The 20450-nt window shown below is 36.3% G+C and overlaps 1 protein-coding gene across 1 annotated transcript in view; it reads right to left on the bottom strand.

The window, feature by feature from the left end:
- Positions 1 to 20450, bottom strand: part of GPC3 (glypican 3) — a 692738-nt gene that overhangs the window by 174434 nt on the left and 497854 nt on the right. The window contains exon 6 of the mRNA XM_066250036.1: positions 18230 to 18350. Coding sequence (XP_066106133.1) covers positions 18230 to 18350 — 121 coding nt within the window. The remainder of the gene's footprint in view (positions 1 to 18229; positions 18351 to 20450) is intronic.

Raw genomic sequence — 20450 nt, 5'->3', positions numbered from 1 at the left:
AAAGAAATCAAGGAAGATACAAACAAGTGGAAGCATATACCATGCTCATGGTTAGGAAGAATAAACATCATTAAAATGTCTACATTACCCAAGTAAGTTATAAATTCAATGCAATACCAATTAAAATACCAATGACATACTTTAAAGATATAGATCACATATTCCAAAAATTTATATGGAACCAAAAGAGAACACGAATAGCCTCAGCAATCTTAAAAAAGAAGAATAAAGTGGGAGGTATCACACTTCCTAATATCAAGCTATGCTACAAGGCTATTGTATTCAAAACAGCCTGGTACTGGCATAAGAACAGGCACATAGATCAATGGAACAGATCGGAGAACCCAGAAATAAACCCACAGCTCTATGGACAACTGATATTTGACAAAGGAGGTAAGGGCATACAATGGAGTAAAGACAGTCTCTTCAACAAATGGTGTTGGGAAAATTGGACAGCAACCTGCAAAAAAATGAAACTAGACTACCAACTTACACCATTCACAAAAATAATCTTAAAATGAATAAAAGACTTAAATGTAAGGCGTGAAACCATAAGCATCTTAGAAGAAAACATAGGCAGTATGCTCTCTGACATCTCTCGCAGCGATATATCTGCTGATTTATATCCACGGGCAAGTGAAATAAAAGACAGATAAACAAATGGGACTATATCAAGCTAAAAAGCTTTTGCACTGCCAAAGACAATAAGAACAGAATAAAAAGACAAACTACACAATGGGATAACATATTTGACAGTACATCTGATAAGGGGTTAATAATCAAAATTTATAAAGAACTTGTAAATCTCAACACCAGAAAGACAAACAATCCAATCAAAAAATAGGCAAAAGAAATGAATAGACACTTCTCCAAAGAGGATATACAGATGGCCAATAGGCATATGAAAAAATTCTCAACATCACTAATCATTAGAGAAATGCAAACTAAAACCACAATGAGATATCACCTCACACCAGTCAGAATGGCGCTCATCAACATAACAACAAAGAATAAGTGCTGGCGAGGATGTGGAGAAAAGGGAACCCTCCTACACTGCTGGTGGGAATGCAGACTGGTGCAGCCTCTGTGGAAAACAGTATGGAGATTCTTCAAAAAATTGAAAATCGAACTGCCTTTTGACCCAGCTATCCCACTTTTAGGAATATACCCCAAGGACACCATAGAACGGTTCCAGAAGGAGAAATGTACCCCCATGTTTATAGCAGCATTGTTCACAATAGCGAAGATCTGGATACAGCCCTATTGTCCGTCACTGGACGAGTGGATTAAAAAGCTTTGGTACATATATACTATGGAATACTACTCAGCCATAAGAAATGATGACATTGGATCATTTACAACAACATGGATGGACCTTGATAACATTATATGGAGTGTAATAAGTAAATCAGAAAAAACTAAGAACTATATGAACCCATGCATAGATGGGACATAAAAATGAAACTCAGAGACCTGGACAAGAATGTGATGGTAACAGGGAGTGGGGTGGAGGGGTGGGAAAGGGGCAAGGAAGTAGAGGGAGGGGTTGGGGGCAGGGGAGAGGCACAAAGGAAACCAGATAGAAGGTGACTGAGGACAATTTTACTTTGAGTGAGGGGTATGCAGCATAATCAAAGGTCAAAATAATCTGGAGATGTTTTTCTCAGAACATATGTACCCTGATTTATCAATGTCACTGCATTAAAATTAATAAAAATAAGATAATTTTTTTTTTAAAATGGGCTTTTATGATTGGGAGTACTGTATAGAATAAGAAAATGTGATTGCTCATTTTCAAGCATGTTTTGTATTATACCAGAACCTCTGGAAGCATAATATTGAAACTACAGGGTATTGATCTATTCATTTTCCAGTTCCAGCTTTGTCATTTACTGACAATATGACTTTGGACAGGTCATTTCTCTCTAATGGCTATTATTTCCTTATCCGTAAAACCATAGGGTTGGACCTTGTGACCTAAAGGAACCAGATAAATATAACTCTGTGTTTGTGTATCCCTGCTCTTTAGCACAGAAAGTGGTTAACAGTGAATGTGAAAACTGCCTTAAATTGAATTTAAATTCAGAAATATATCTGTTGGTCATTTGTATGCCTTCTTGGGAGAAGTGTCTGTTCAGGGCCTCTCCCCATTTTTCAATTGGATTATTTGCTTGTTTGTTGTTGAGCTCTGTGAGTTCTTTATATATTTTGGAAATTAACCTTTTATCTGAGGTAAACATTTTTTATAGAAATGTTTACCTGAAAGCTATGTACTTTTACTGATCAGTGTCACCCCATTAACTTTAATTTTCTAAATAAAAATTTTTAAAAATTCAGAAATAAATTGAGGGCAGAAAGGTTTAGTTCTTGGAATGAATTGATCTATCAAATATTGTATATATTGAGTACTTACTCTATATATGTTAGGTACTCTATGAAACAGAAAATTATATGCATGATCCCAGACTTAAGGAGCTGAAAGATATATATCCATACATATATCTAAGTGAAATGTTATTTTTGAATTTCACAAATAGTATTTAAAAATACATAAAAGTATACTGTTTATAGTAAAGGTATATAGGAGTAAACAGCAATCATTTATAACCATATATTTATTTTTAAATTGTTGTACATTTTACCAATAAATAAATATAAATAGAATATGATACCCTATGGATTTCATAGACATTTTGTAAGTATATTTCTAATTTTGTAAATCTGGTAGCCTGTACAGTTTAATAGAATTCTCTTTTCATATGTAGAACTTGTCTTTCCATAGTTAACACTTCTAATACTCCTAACTTAAAAAAAATATGAAGGAGATTACCACATGTTTGCTCACCACTCTGGCTCATTTTCCATTTTTGAGAAATTTATTCATATGCAAGTACTAAAATTCATGACCCAATTTAAGTATCTTTAATCCTGTATATTCTAAATATAGAAAACAGTTCAAGAAATTTAATATTAAATACTTGGGAATTCTTCTTGGTGCAATATTATTAAACTGTACATAGTAATTAAGATATTGAAAACACATGCTCCCCAAAGCCACTAGACATTGTAATTATTTTTCAGGCTATTAAGCAAAATAATAGAAGGTTTTTTTAATGATAAATGTGTTTTGGAATGCATCAGATATTTCCCTTTTATTTCATAAAATAAGTTTTAGTGCCACAGAATCTAAGTCTGCTATTTAAAGACCAACTGCATTGTCTTTTTGTAACTCAGAAGTCATTCATTGGTATGATTTTTGTTTCTTTTGTTTAGCTACAAAGACAAGGAGACAGAGAGAGGGACAGAGAGGGTCAGACAGATGGGAAGGGAGAGAGATGAGAAGCATCAATTCTTCATTGCGGCTCCTTGGTTGTTCATTGATTGCTTTCTCATATGTGCCTTGACCAGGGGGGTACAGCAGAGTGAGTGACTCCTTGCTCAAGTCAGAGACTTTGGGCTCAAGCCAGTGACCTTGGGTTTGAAGCTAGTGACCTTTGGGCTCAAGCTAGCAACCAGGGGGTCATGTCTATGATCCCACGCTGAAGCCAGCAACCCCACACTCAAACTGGTGAGCTTGTGCTCAAGCCTGATGAGCCTGCACTCAAGCTGGTGACCTCAGGATTTCAAACCTGGTTCCTGTGCATCCCACTTTGAAGCTTTATCCACTGCGCCACTGCCTGGTTAGGCTCATTGGCTCTTGTTTACATGCCATTGTAGACACTCTGTCTTTCATACACATACACACACATTCTGGCTCTATATGGAAATAGCAATTATTAGAGCTTTGCTATGTTATTCATATATGAAGAAATGTAACAGGCACTGAGACATAATTCCATTTGAAACAGTCTTTTATTTAAATTTGACTCTCAAAAAATTTATTTTTTTATTTAGAAATTTTACCTCATTAAGATTATGGCAATGTTTTAAGACTCTCACTGGCTTAATGTGAGAAGACTATGAAAAAATTATTCATACTGTTTTCTATCATGCCTGAGATTTGTTTAAAGATTTTCTTTTTAATCACACACTAAGGAATGTCTTGGGTCCTTCTCTGGCACTGGTAACAACTTTAATAATTAACTTATTTTAAAAAATTAACTTTGTATTTCAAAAGTTAGTATCTTTTCATGATAGCAAATTAGCCTGTCAGGAATCTCAAAAACACTTTTTAGGTGTTCATGAAGGGGGATGGACTGAAGACATTCTACAGTCTCCTCTACATTTAAGTTTTTTCTTTGACCATTTAACATCATTTTATGAATTAGAGATAGCTAATTGAAAGATTGTCTGCTATATATAACTTAAACCCATGACAAAGTGCCTCAGTTTCCACACCACAATGTGGTAGTTTTCTAATCTTCAATTGAGATTTTTATAAACAACATGCTGTTCTTTCTTTGTTGCTGATTTTTAGACATTTAGATCATAGAAATGACTATATTAGGGACTTGGAAATCATTAGACAAATTAAGCAGTTTCTGCTATTTGTATTTCTGCACATCTTTTACATGTGAATTTTGGTAATCATAACAAAGTATGCCATGTCTTTTTAGAAGCAGAAAGAAAGAGCACAGACATTGAAATCAGTAGCCCTGGAGCATAGGTCTAGTTCTACCACTTTCTATATTTAGGTCACTTAGACTTCTAGTGCCAATGGTTGCTTCAGAAAATTTACCCCCATAAATCTTCTCAGAGCCATTGCGAGGGTCAATTTTTCTAATAAACATGAAAGAACTTTACAAACTGAATTGTGCCATGCAAATGTATGGCAGAATTACTATTATTCATATGGAGTCACATGACTAATAGAAACTGGCCCTGGAGGAAGGGAACTTAGGGGTGATAAATGCAAAAGTGTTTTTTTATAGTTTAATGTTTTCACAGCCTAAGGAAAACAAGGCATAAGAACAGAAGAATTGCGTAGGGGGAAGGGCAAGTTTATGTTCCATCTGCCCAGGCTGGCAGTCTGGTGGGAAGGGAACAATCTTTGAAAAGATGAAAAGTTACAAAGTAGAAAGAAGTGACATAGAAACAGGGTGTTTTAAAAATAGTGGCAGAGGAAAGAATAAAGTCACAAGACTTATTCACAGAGAGCGCTGGGTTAAAGCCTTACCTTGAGCCACAAATCAAGGCATCACATGACTGGAAGGAATCTTAAGAGGCCATCTTGTCTATTCTCCCACCATTAAGCAGGACATTTCAACATCCTAAACAGATGAGACTTTATCCAAATTTGAATGAAAAACTCTGACACCAAATGGGCAGGTATTGACTGCTCTGGTTTCCTTTATAATGGGCAGTAAAACAATTTCTAGAATTTTAGTTGAACACATGAACTGAAACTGGAGAAAAACAATAAACAGCTAGATTTTCTTTGGAAACAATAACTTCTATGGTAGTTTCAGGGCTGTTAAATAAGCACTAAATTCATAGCTAACTCTCCAAGAGAGAGAAAATGTTACCAACATAATAAATAGGGTTTAGAGGACAAATGGCCCACAGTAACATAGGGGTAAGAATGTGTCATAAACACTCTTGGCCTTTGTGGGGTCTTCTTTCCATGCAAGAACTTTGGAGCAGAGCATTAACAACAACAACACAAAAATCCCTTTTTTAATTAAAAAAATGCAACATAATTGAACTTTAAGATAACCTGGACATATTACCTTTGAATTTATGTATCTTGATTTACTGATGTCACCCCATTAAAAATAAAAAAAAATAAAAAAATAAAAAGTAATATTGTCCTGTAAATTCTGGGACTGACATTGAGGACTTTAAAGAGTTCAGTTCCTTCTTCTAACACAATAAATTCTCACACAAATTAGAAACTGAAAAAAATAAATAAAAAGGCCCTCATTTTCAATTGTGGGAATGTTACACATGAACCCTAGCTTGGAAAGAGGAGGAGGGAACATTCTACACCTGCAGGCCTTCCCAGGAAAGGGGCCCTCGGCTTGACCCTGAACCTATGTGCTCAAGATTACACCATGGGATTGTCAATATGGAGATAATGCTACTTAATTCCCTTAGTGAGTATGTTATTTCCAGTGCTATCAACAGCAACTATAACCTGAAAGGAGGCAGCTGAGAATTTCCATGGAAGAAAATGAAGAGTTATTTTGGGATGTGCTCATAAATGGCTTAACTGCAATCCATCTGGATGGACAAACATGGGCATACACGCATCGATAGAGAACAATAGCTCTATGCTTATAAGTATGTATGTTGAAGAATTCTACTATAGTTTAATAGATACAGAACCAAGCAAGGGGCTTTAGAAAAATAACATTATATTCCTGGATTCACCACTCACTTACATGTGAACCTGGGCAAGTTAACTTGGTTCTACCTTCCTATTACTAAAATTTAGGGTCAATTTAGTCAGGCATTCAGTGAATCCAGATATTTGGCAGTGTATAGGAAACAACATCTGGATGACTGATCAAACTTTTCAACAGAACTCACTGGATATATTGGCAGTATGTCCACATAGCTCTTGATGGCTTTCTGCCTCAGTTTCTCTAGCTATAAAAAGGGACAAACATTATTTGTAACTTATATCCCAGAGGGCAATGAGGATGACATAATATCCAAGGGTAACAATGAGTTTTTGAAAAGAATGATTCTAGGAAAGTACTGTATCTTGCCTGACTAGGTGGTGGCGCAGTGGATAGAGGGTCGAACTGGGATGCGGAGGACCCAGGTTCAAGACTCCAAGGTCGCCAGCTTGAGCGCGGGCTTATCTGGCTTGAGGAAAGCTCACCAGCTTTGACCCAAGGTCCCTGGTTTCAGCAAGGAGTTACTCGGTCTGCTGTAGCCCCACGGTCAAGGCACATATGAGAAAGCAATCAATGAACAACAAAAAATTGATGATTCTCATTTCTCTCCTTTCTTTCCTGTCTGTCTGTCCCTATCTATCCCTCTCTCTGATTCTGTCTCTGTCAAAAAAAAAAAAAGAAAAGAAAGAAAGAAAGAAAAAGAAAGTACTGTATCTTATAAAATTCTAGGTTGGGTATTTTTCCCAAGATAAGCAGCTAGACTTTTAAAACATGAATTTCCTTTGAAACATGGTTAAATGGTACACAAATATAAACATATTATCATTATCATCACTATCATAACATTTTTCTTTATGACTAAAATAGAAATTTTATTGAAGATGAGAAAAAAATGTGTTTTGGTTATAGAAAGTGACACTGATGAGAAAAAAAAATCAATGTGGGTGTCTGGAGCCAACCAATTTTAACAGCTCAACTTAAAACAGGTAAAACTGGTCTATTATTGCAAAATAATTGGTTGCTTAATGGTATCCATAAGAGAATAAAAAATATTCACACACACATTCATGGACTGAGGTAAGAGGAAGGGATTGTAAACTGTGACCTTACTTACTATGACAATGTATACCTCCCTACCTATGAAACTGTAAAGCTTTTGTAGCAAGAAGTTAGAAGAAAGGGAAAGGAGGAAATAATATGAAAGAGAAAAAGAGATGCATCAAAAGGATTTGCAACCATATACATTTGGGGAGCAAATTTAAGCTGAAAAAAAGTACTGGAATATTGTTCCCTTTCAAACTCAGGTCCTGTCTATAAAGTCCTGAATATAATCATCTATAATCATCTTAACTGCCACTTTTTATCTGTCACACGCACGTGTATATGTGTTTGTGTATATATTTGTGTACATATGTAAAATATATAAAATATGTACTTAATTATATATAAATTTTATATAATTGGAATCTATATATATTTTCTAATCCTTATAATAACCTTGTTTTGACATCTCTAAATACTACAGATGAGAAAACTAAAGCTCAGAGAGGTTGGATGATTTGTGTACTTAGTAAGGTCTACAACTAAATTCAGGTTCATCAATCTACACATCATATTCTTTCCAGGATATCACATGGTCTCGCACAGAATTAGTATCAAACAACTTACTAAGTTTTTGCTAAAAGGACTTGCTGTAAATATTTATAGTCACCATTGGATCATATAGAAGCCTATGTCTGATGTAGCTTTCCCTTTTTCCAGGGTGGCAGCGTCTACCTACAGGTCTTTGTCTAGTGTTTTTTATGACGACTTCTACCCTAGTTGTCTTCATCTACTCATTGTTGATGGCAGATCTTACCACCTGCCTCTTTCTGGAGTCCTTCCTGCACTAACCTAGCCCACCTTAGCCTTAGGCAAACCCTCAAAGTTGATGAGCAGCATCACTGTTCTCTCTTCATCACCTTTATTTATTTATTTATTTATTTATTTATTTATTTATTTATTTAAAAAAGGTATTGATTGGTTTTAGCAAAAGAGGAAGAGAGAGAGAGAGAGAAAGAGAGAAGGAGAGACAGGAACATGTAGCTATTCCTTATGTGCCCTGACTGTAGATCGAACTGGCAATGTCTGCACTTCAGGACAACACTCTAACCAATCAAGCTATCCAGCCAGGGCCACCATCTTTATTTTTATGTAATGTATGTATGTATGTATGTATGTATGTATGTATGTATCTTTATTTAAGTACTTTCTATGCTTGTACCAACCCTCTGAGGAAGCTGTGAAAACAGAAGATCAGACTTTCTTTGAACCCTCAAACTCATTGGCACCAGGCTTAAAACCATACTGGATATTCCTTAAGGTTGTTCACCAAATACCTCGATTGACAGTACTCTTCACTTATGGTTATGGGCACAGTGATGGACAGTGACATTTTGGCCTCACCAATGCTGGCGTCTAAGCAATCAAGTGGAGCTACCCCCCAAAACTTGGTTTTAGGTAATCTAGAAATAATTTAAAAGACAAATACAACCGTTGTCCCAGATGAAACATACCATGCCCTCAGTTCAGCCATCAGTGGTTTACATTGTGCTCTGAACCTTTTAGAGATGCAATTTAAAATAACCGTACTATATTGCCTCAGCTCAGTAGCTTGGTTGGGTAGAGCATCATCCCAGTACATCAAGGTTGTGGGTTCCATCCCTGGTCAGGGCACACACAGGAGTCAACCAAGGCATGGGTGAGTGGGGTAACAACTTGATATTCTCTCCCTCTCTCCCTCTCTTCTCTCTCAAATCAATAAATAAAACTGTAAAAAAAATAAAACAATCATACTATATCTAACCAGACTTTATAGAACTTAGTGAGGTTGAGAGTTTACAGAAAAAAAAAATGGTTATGCAAATACTTCCCTTATCACATGCTCAGCAGCAGTAACAACTATTTATTAAGCTCTCAGTAAGTGCAGAATACTTTATTAGACACTGGAGGAGCTACACCAAGCGTATTGTAAATACTTTCACAATGCCATTTGCAGTAAAATATACCACTATTTAGAAATCCTTTCTAAATATTTTCTAAGAACCACAGAAATTTCACTGCTAAACTCCATATTAAAAAACAAACTCATGCCAATGACTTACTTTCATACAGTTCTGTTTTCATAGAGAAACCTCTATCCTTGCATAAGGATTTTAGTTTCATTCAGTTCTTAGGCTCCAAATAGAAGTCAGTGCTGCCAGAGCCCTCCCACCCATGTATCATAGAGCAAAAACACTGTCAGTCTGGTATATGGTGGCATTTTTTTTTATTGTGGCTGCAAAGCAATCACAAACATATTGTACAATTAACTTCTATTTGTGCCTTAAACTTCTTATGAGAGGAAAAACTCTGTGTACAGGTCAAGAGAATCTGTGGGTGTCCTTGCATGGCTGTGAATCAGAAGTTGTTCCGGGACGTCAGAGTAATGGCAGGGTAGGAAGCAATACCGATAAATCTCCCCCAAAACTCAACAAGATCTTCAACCAGAAACATAAAAACCTATCCTTGGAGCCTCCAGATGTTTTGCAATACACCCGAAGGTATGATCGAGCAAAAAATTGGTTAAATATATAACCAAACCCCGAAGGAAATAGGGAGTAAGAAATGCTCCACCTTCCTCACTAACCTAAACAGGGCGGATTTCAGTGGGAACTGAGAATATAGAAACTGAGGTGGGCAAAGGGGGTGAATAGATCCAGGCCGCGGTACAAACGGCCGAAACAGGCTGTGGCAGGGAGATCCAAGCTGAGGAAAAACTGTTCCTGTGACAACCCGGGCAATACAGCTAACACTCGCGCCAAACCCAAACAAAGAAAGACAAGCGGGGCAGCCATTTTACCCGATCTCCTGGTCGACACACGCAGATAGTGGGCAAGAGATTCCTTCCAAAGCCCCGGGAGTGGGCACTCGTGTTATCCCACAGAGAGGCAGAGTCAGGGGCCTTTGTGTGGGCCAAAAGCGGAATCTCGGGCCTCCCCAGTGCCCTGAGGGAGCTGCGCACAGGAAGGGAGCGAGAGCCAATTCCAACGCTGGAACTTTTCCATGCAGGCGGGGTTTCACTCAGAGGGTGAGGTGGCTGGCCTGATATCCTGGTTGGCGCGTACGGAGAGTGGGCAAGAGACTCCTCCCAGCACCTAAGGAGTGGGAGCCTGTGCTATCCCACAGAGGGGCAGAGTGAGGGGCCTTTGTGTGGGCTGAAAGCAGAATCTCAGGCCGCCCCAGAGCCTTGAAAAAGCCGCACACGGGGACAGAGCGAGAGCCAATTTCAATGCTGGAACTTTTCAGTGCGGGCGGGGATTTCACTCAGAGGGCGAGACTTCCGGCCTGACATCCTGGTCTGCGCACACAGATAGCGAGCGTTTCCTCCAAGCACCCCAGGAGTGGGTGCCTGCCCGTGTTACCAGACAGAGTGGCAGAGCCAGAGGTCTTTGAATGGGCAGAAGCCCCGCCTGATTATGCTAGCAGCTCTGACTGACTGAGCCTTACCCAGAGCTCTGTGCTGAGTGGGAATAGAGTGGGGAGTTGCCAGCTCTTTGAGCCTCTTACTATCCAGGCAGAGGCAGCAGCAACCCCATAGCTGGATCATCAGGCTACTAACTGAGGAAGAAAAGAATAGAAGGGAGGCTTCAGGAACACGGACTCTCTCACTGTCAGAGCCTATAAATGCTAATGAGCCTCGACTGCCAACGAGACTAAAACACAATACATGACATCGCCACAGAGACTTATCAACTGCAAACCTCTACCTGAGCATGCCAAAGGGACAGAACCCGGGGTACAGAGTCACCGACCAGGAAGAGGGAGAGAAAAGAAAAAGCAAGAAGATAACCTCCCAAAATCAAGAATAATCCGCAGACTTTATACCCTATCCCATTTTATTATATTTGTTCATTTGTTTCTCTTATCTTCATTCTTGATATTTTTTTTCTTTCCTCCTCCAATTTGGTCATTTAATTCTCTGCCAGTCTTACTCTCTCCTCTCCTTGAAATACACTACCCATAAGTGTTACATCTCCCATTATTTTTTCTTTCCTCTTCCTTTCTCTCTATGAGGGTTGCACTCAAAAACCCTTAACTCTCTCTCTCTCCCCTTTCTTTTTTTTTTCTTTTAGTGGTTTTCTCTTTTCTCTCTCTCTCTCTTTCTTTCTTTTCTCCTTCTATATTAGTTACTTCCTTTCTCCTTTAAGTCTTCTCTCATTCAAACCTCAATAACGAACAAATTATCTTATCTGGGACTCAAACTTATGTTTGTGGCATTTTGGGGGGCTTTTACTTCACCTTTTTAACTCGCTAGCAGTGCTCCCATCCCTGGCTTTCCATTTTATCTAGCTCTTGTTCCACTAAACACAATAGTAATTTTTTAATTTGTCCCCCCATTTTCCTGTTTCTATTTCCTCTCATCATAACTATTAGTCAACCAACACCTAAACACAAATCATTTTATTCTTCATCCAAATTTTTTCCTTATTTGCTTTTTGTGGGTCCATACCCCCCTTTTTTCTTTTTCTTTTTTTTGCTGCTTTATTACTTTTCCCCAATCCAGGCCCGCCATTACAGGCATTGTTTCTTCTATTTAATACAATATAATACACAGTTCACCACAAGATTTTCTCAAGAAAGAGGGGAGAGGAGAAGAGAGGAAAAAAAGGAGGGGGGAATAATTTCCTTTTTTAAAATTTTTATTTAATTTTATTTTTCTTTATTTCATTATTAATTTGTTTTTTTTAAAAAACACAACTTTTTTCGATTTTTTATTTTTTAACTTTTTATTCTTTATTAAATCTCATTAATACTATCAACAAAACCACATTCAGATGCCATTAAGGAAGAGAAAATCTAATATCATGAATACAAAAGAAAGAGAGGAAACAAAGATAGATGAGGAAAAATCTATGGAGAAAAAATTTAATATATTGGAAACCTTGAAGCTAAATGACAGAGAATTCAAGATAGAAATCCTAAAAATCCTCCGAGATATACAAGAAAATATAGAAAGGCAATTTAGGGAGCTCAGAAAACAACTCAATGAACACAAAGAATATATTTCCAAGGAAATTGAAACTATAAAAACAAATCAAACAGAGATGAAAAACTCAATTCACGAGCTGAAAAACGAGGTAACAAGCTTAGCTAATAGAACAGGCCAGATAGAAGAGAGGATTAGTGAAATAGAAGACAAGCAACTTGAGGCACAACAGAGAGAAGAAGAAAGAGAATCAAAAATTTTAAAAAATGAGATAGCCCTACAAGAATTATCTGACTCCATCAAAAAGAATAACATAAGAATAATAGGTATATCAGAGGGAGAAGAGAAAGAAAATGGAATGGAGAACATACTCAAACAAATAATAGATGAGAACTTCCCAAGCCTGTGGAAAGAACTAAAGCCTCAAATTCAAGAAGCAAACAGAACTCCGAGTTTTCTTAACCCCAACAAACCTACTCCAAGGCACATCATAATGAAATTGGCACAAACCAACTGCAAAGAAAAAATTCTCAAGGCAGCCAGGGAAAAGAAGAATACAACATATAAAGGAAGGCCCATTAGATTATCATCAGATTTCTCAGCAGAAACTCTACAAGCTAGAAGAGAGTGGATCCCAATATTTAAAGTCCTGAAAGAGAGGAATTTTCAGCCATGAATACTATACCCATCAAAGCTATCCTTCAAATATGAAGGAGAAATAAAAACATTCACAGATACAGAAAAGATGAGGGAATTTATCATCAGAAAACCCCCACTCCAGAAATTACTAAAGGAGGTTCTCCAATCAGATACAAAGAACAAAAAAAAAACAAAGCCACAAGTAAAAGCTCCAAGAAGAACACAATAAAACCAAATTTAAACTGTGACAACAACAAAAAGAAAGGGGGGAGAGGATGGAGATTAACAGTAGCAAAGGACGATGGAGTGGAAAAGTACTCACAAAATAGTGTGCTACAAAGAACAGGCTAGGAACCCTTTTCATTATTTAAAGGTAACCACCACAGAATCACATGAGATAAAAAAGATAGCAACAGAGGAAAGATGTATGGAATACAACCAAATAAAAACAAAAGATAGAAAAACGAAAGAGAAGGATCAAACAAGACACAAAACTAACAGAAAGCAATCTATAAAATGACAATAAGGAACTCACAAGTGTCAATAATTACACTAAATGTAAACAAATTAAGCTCACCAATAAAGAGGCACAGAGTAGCAGAATGGATTAAAAAAGAAAATCCAAGTGTATGCTGCCTACAGGAAACTCATCTAAGTAACAAGGATAAAAACAAATTCAAAGTGAAAGGCTGGAAAACAATACTCCAAGCAAATAACATCCAAAAAAAAAATAGCAGGCGTAGCAATACTCATATCTGATAATGCTGACTACAAGACAACAAAAGTACTCAGAGACAAAAATGGCCATTTCATAATGGCTAAGGGGACACTGAATCAAGAAGACATAACAATTTTAATATATATGCACCAAACCAAGGAGCACCAAAATATATAAGACAGCTACTTATTGACCTTAAAACAAAAACTGACAAAAATATAATCATACTTGGAGACCTCAATACACCGCTGACGGCTGTAGATCGGTCATCCAAACAGAGAATCAATAAAGACATAGTGGCCTTAAACAAAACACTAGAGCACCTGGATATGATAGACATCTACAGGACATTTCATCCCAAAGTGATTGAGTATACATTTTTCTCCAGTGTATATGGATCATTCTCAAGAATTGACCATATGTTGGGCCACAAAAACAACATCAGCAAATTCAGGAAAATCGAAGTTGTACCAAGCTTATTTTCTGATCATAAAGCCTTGAAACTAGAATTCAACTGCAAAAAAGAGGAAAAAAATCCCACAAAAATGTGGAAACTAAACAACATACTTTTACAAAATGAATGGGTCAAAGAAGAAATAAGTGCAGAGATCAAAAGATATATACAGACTAATGAAAATGACAATACGACATACGAGAATCTATGGGATGCAGCAAAAGCAGTGATAAGAGGGAAGTTCATATCACTTCAGGCATATATGAACAAACAAGAGAAAGCCCAAGTGAACCACTTAACTTCACACCTTGATGAACTAGAAAAAAAAGAACAAAGACAACCCAAAACCAGCCGAAGAAAGGAGATAATAAAAATCAGAGCAGAAATAAATGAATTAGAGAATAGAAAAACTATAGAAAAAATTAATAGAACAAGGAGCTGGTTCTTTGAAAAGATCAACAAAATTGACAAACCCTTGGCAAGACTTACCAAGGAAAAAAGAGAAAGAACTCATATAAACAAAATCCAAAATGAAAGAGGAGAAATCACCACGGACACCATAGATATACAAAGAATTATTGTAGAATACTATGAAAAACTTTATGCCACTAAATTCAACAATCTTGAAGAAATGGATAAATTCCTAGAACAATACAACCTTCCTAGACTGAGTCAAGAATAAGCGGAAAGCCTAAACAGACCTATTAGTAGAGAAGAAATAAAAAAAACCATTGAAAACCTCCCCAAAAATAAAATTCTAGGCCCTGACGGCTATACCAGCGAATTTTATCAAACATTCAAAGTAGACTTGGTTCCTATTCTACTCAAAGTCTTCCAAAAAATTGAAGAAGAAGCAATACTTCCAAACACATTATATGAGGCCAACATAACCCTCATTCCAAAACCAGGCAAGGATGGCACAAAAAAAGAAAACTACAGACCAATATCTCTAATGAATACAGGTGCTAAAATACTAAACATAATACTAGCAAATCGAATACAACAACATATTAAAAAAATAATACATCATGATCAAGTGGAATTCATCCCAGAATCTCAAGGATGGTTCAACATACATAAAACGGTTAACGTAATACACCGTATCAACAAAACAAAGAACAAAAACCACATGATCTTATCAATAGACGCAGAAAAGGCTTTCGGTAAAATACAACACAATTTTCTGTTTAAGACTCTCAACAAAATGGGTATAGAAAGAAAATATCTCAACATGATAAAGGCCATATATGATAAACCATCAGCTAACATCATATTAAATGGCACTAAACTGAAGGCTTTCCCCCTTAAATCAGGAACAAGACAGGGTTGTCCACTCTCTCCACTCTTATTTAATGTGGTAATAGAAGTTCTAGCCAGAACAGTCAGACAAGACATAGAAATAAAAGGCATCCATATCGAAAAAGAATAAGTAAAGGTATCACATTTTGCAGATGATATGATCCTATACATCGAAAACCCCAAAGAATCCACAAAAAGACTACTAGAAACAATAAGCCAATACAGTAAGGTCGCAGGATACAAAATTAACATACAGTAGTCAATAGCCTTTCTATATGCCAACAATGAAACAACTGAGAACAAACTCAAAAGAATAATCCCCTTCACAATTGCAACAAAAAAATAAAATTCTTAGGAATTAACATAACAAAGAATGTAAAGGACTTATATAATAAAAACCATAAACCATTGTTAAGAGAAATCGAAAAAGATATAATGAGATGGAAGAATATACCTTGTTCTTGGTTAGGAAGAATAAACATAATCAAGATTGCCATATTACCCAAAGCAATATACAAATTTAATGCAATTCCCATCAAAATTCCAATGACATTTTTTAAAGAAATAGAGCAAAAAATCATCAGATTTATATGGAACTATAAAAAACTCCGAATAGCCAAAGCAATCCTAAAGAAATAGAATGAAGCTGGGGGCATTACAATACCTGAGTTCAAACTCTATTATAGGGCCACGACAATCAAAACAGCATGGTATTGGCAGAAAAGTAGACACTCAGACCAATGGAACAGAATAGAAAGTCCAGAAATAAAACCACATATATATAGTCAAATAATTTTTGATAAAGGGGCCAACAACACACAATGGAGAAAAGAAAGCCTCTTCAATAAATGGTGCTGGGAAAACTGGAAAGCCACATGCAAAAGAATGAAACTGGACTACAGTTTGTCCCCCTGTACTAAAATTAACTCAAAATGGATCAAAGATCTAAACATAAGACCTGAAACAATTAAGTACATAGAAGAAGACATAGGTACTCAACTCATGGACCTGGGTTTTAAAGAGCATTTTATGAATTTGACTCCACAGGCAAGAGAAGTGAAGGCAAAAATTAATGAATGGGACTACATCAGACTAAGAAGTTTTTGCTCAGCAAGAGAAACTGATAACAAAATAAACAGACAGCCAACTAAATGGGAAATGATATTTTCAAACAACAGCTCAGATAAGGGCCTAATATCTAAAATATACAAAGAACTCATAAAACTTAACAACAAACAAACAAACAAACAATCCAATAAAAAAATGAAAAGAGGACATGAACAGACACTTCTCCCAGGAAGAAGTACAAATGGCCAACAGATATATGAAAAGATGCTCATTTTCTTTAGTTTTTAGAGAAATGCAAATCAAAACTGCAATGAGATACCACCTCACACCTGTTAGATTAGCTATTATTAACAAGACAGGTAATAGCAAATGTTGGAGGAGCTGTGGAAAAAAAGGAACCCTCATGCACTGTTGGTGGGAATGTAAAGTAGTACAACCATTATGGAAGAAAGTATGGCGGTTCCTCAAAAAACTGAAAATAGAACTACCTTATGACCCAGCAATCCCTCTACTGGGTATATACCCGAAAAACTCAGAAATACTGATACGTAAAGACACATGCAGCCCCATGTTTATTGCAGCATTGTTCACAGTGGCCAGGACATGGAAACAACCAAAAAGCCCATCAATAGATGATTGGATAAAGAAGATGTGGCACATATACACTATGGAATACTACTCAGCCATAAGAAATGATGACATCGGATCATTTACAGCAAAGTGGTAGGATCTTGATAACATTATACGAAGTGAAATAAGTAAATCAGAAAAAACCAGGAACTGCATTATTCCATACGTAAGTGGGACATAAAAGTGAAACTAAGAGACATTGATAAGAGTGTGGTGGTTATGGGGGGGAGGGGGAAAAGGAAGAGGGAAAGGGGGAGGGGGAGGGGCACAAAGAAAACTACATAGAAGATGACAGAGGACAATCTGTCTTTTGGTGATGGGTATGCAACATAATTGAACGACAAGATAACCTAGACTTGTTATCTTTGAATATATGTATCCTGATTTATTGATGTCGCCCCACTAAAAAAATTAAATTATTAAAAAAAAAAAAAAGAAGTTGTTCCGGACACAGTGACACTGGTCCTCCTGCATTTTGCTGGTGGCAGTGAAAGCTGCTATATCCTCATTTGAAAGCAATTTAGAAAAATGCATAAAAATACTCATATCCTTTAACTCAATAAATCCAGTATTTTAAGAAAATGATCTAAGATCAGGAGAAAGCATTATGTGTGAGTAGGTAGCTTTATTTGTGATGGTAAAAATTTGAAGCAATATGAATGTGCAACAAAAGCAGGATGATTATGGTGAATACTTAAAGAAATCTTATGGCCACAAAAATGATTAATATGATGATTTATGGCAGCATGAAAAAGCATTACCAATAGAGTGTTAATTTTAAGAATTATAAATCACTTTTGTACTTCTAATTATGTAGAAAGTCTGAATGAGATGTTTCTGAATATTAGAAAAGAACATGTGAAATAAAAACAGTTGGGAGGCAGTAATGGCATTCTGAGAAATATTTTTCCCTCCATTTTCTAAGCTTTCTCTAATATTACAATATAATCTTGATGATTTAAAAGTAGGATAAAAAGGAGGGTCAAAAGTTCTTTTTAGCAGAGAGAATCTTTGAAGAAAATGAACAATGGTTGACACTCCAAAAACCGAAGAATATAGTTTGGACAGTGGACACCATCCATCCCTTACTTTTTTCCAAATTCATTTTTGTTGGATGTAGTTCTACATACCTGGTTAATGTGCTTCAGTTTGTCAATAATTTGACTGACCACTGGCTCAGGGCCTTTCATTTTCAGCTCATGGAGATTGAACTGATTTTTCATTCCATTCCTTGCTGCCTTCTGGCTGTATCTGCAGAGATAAAGGTGAAGAAAAGGTTTGTCACAAGAGAGTCTGAAGCAAAGTGAAAGCTGACTATTTGGTACCAATGGTCAAGCTGACCATAAGCTCTCTTCAGCCTTTTTTTTTTTTTTTTTCCTTTTCTTTTTTTTAATTTTATTTATTTTTTTTAGAGAGGAGAGAGAGAGAGAGAGAGAGAGAGAGAGAGAGAGAGAGAGAGAGAGAAGAGAGACACAAGGGGGAGGAGCTGGAAGCATCAACTCCCATATGTGCCTTGACCAGGTAAGCCCAGGGTTTCGAACCGGTGACCTCAGCATTTCCAGGTCGACGCTTTATCCACTGCGCCACCACAGGTCTCTTCAGCCTTTTAAAAACTATGGGGTGACCCCATGGTGCAAAAGTAAACCACTCCACATCGAGTTTCTGTTCACAATGAAGAATACTCACTTAACAGCCAATAAACCTTCATTCAACATTCTTTTTTTTCTAGGTGTTGGGGCTACAACAATGAACAAGATAGATAAAGCCTTTACTATGCTCTCAGTCTAGTGCACAGTCCAGAAGAGTAAGGACCAATGGCAATGCAGAGTGATGAGAGCTATGCTAAAGAAGATCCGGGGTCTTGGCCAGGAAAGCACACAGGAAAGACGTTAACTCTGAGTGTGTTTTCTATTTATTTAACCCTTTGAGTAGTGAGTTTTTTTCACGCTCGCTGACCCCTGGGAGTGAGTTTTTTTTTAATAAAATTAGCTCCAGTTATAGTTTTATTAAATTAAAATCACGTTTGTTTGATAACCTATTTATGGAAACAAGAAGAATATACATTTGCCTTTTTTAATGTTGCCTTACTCATTTTTAAAATAAGTCGATTGTACTCTAGATGGTCAGGAGGCACGAGGACGTACATGAACGTTTGTACTACTCAAAGGATTAAAGCAGAAAGGCTCTTGCATGTTCTTGACCTCTTCTTTCTTCTCCAATTGCTCCTGTCATAATATCCCACAGGCCTTGGAGCTGGGTTTCTTTTCAGAAGGTTTTCCCCAGCCATTTGTAACATAAATTTATCCTCATTTTATACTTTTTTTTCAATTACAATAGAATAGTAAGGTTAAGGACAAATTCATATTGTTATTACAAAAATAATAATACTCCTTTTGTTTACACAATTCAAACAGTACAGAAATAAAGCATCAAGTAAAAGTTCCCCCTTTACCCTATCCTTCCAAGAAAGAAGCATGGTTAACAGGTTGATATATACTTTTCTAGGAGTTTCACATGCATATACTAAAACGTAGAATTACCCAAGATTAGAATCATACTAGTCATACTGATTTGAAGCTTTTTATCACTTAATACATATCATGGACATATTTCCATGTCAGAACATAAAAAAATGCCTTGTTCTCAATTCTTTACTCCTTTATATGGCTCTGTCATTATTTACCTAATCCCTTACTAATAAACAATTGAGCTATTTCTAATATTTTTTCTAATATAAGCAATGCTGCAAAGAATATTCTTGTATGCCAATCTTTTCACATTTGCATAAATATCTATAAAGCATAAATTCTTGGGATTTAATCAATTTACATTTCTAATCCCAGATTATGATGTGCAATGTATAAAATAATACTACGGTATTTTTGTATAGCACTTTACAAAGCAGTTCCAGTCCACTCAGATCACTGGGGCTTTTCAAGCATACTGTGAGATTGATAAGGCAGAAGTTATTATCTCTTTATTATTGAAAATTTCACCACTACAGAAGATATTGATCTGGTTCTGTTAGGTTTTCCCTTACAAGATACACTGTATCTGCAAATGTTAAGGACACGCTTTGAAAAATTTTAATTGCATTTCTTCTGAAATAGTAGTTTAACATATTCATCTTATTTAACTTTAAAAGTTAGTGACTACACAAATCACTAACCATTTTAAATATCAATTGCTTTTGAAGGCTGTTTTAAATGTAAAACAGTATTCTTATATATATCTGGTTGGAAACAGCTTACTACTACTTTCCTCTTTTATGTTCACATAATGTTATCTGTTTAAATATCATCTTCATCTGATGATACCACCAACTCCTCTTTCTTTACACTCATTGATGCC

The sequence above is a fragment of the Saccopteryx bilineata genome, chromosome X (assembly GCF_036850765.1).
Source record: "Saccopteryx bilineata isolate mSacBil1 chromosome X, mSacBil1_pri_phased_curated, whole genome shotgun sequence".
Taxonomy (NCBI): domain Eukaryota; kingdom Metazoa; phylum Chordata; class Mammalia; order Chiroptera; family Emballonuridae; genus Saccopteryx; species Saccopteryx bilineata.
The sequence above is the reverse complement of the archived record's forward strand: the minus strand, read 5'-3'. Positions and strand labels throughout refer to the sequence as shown.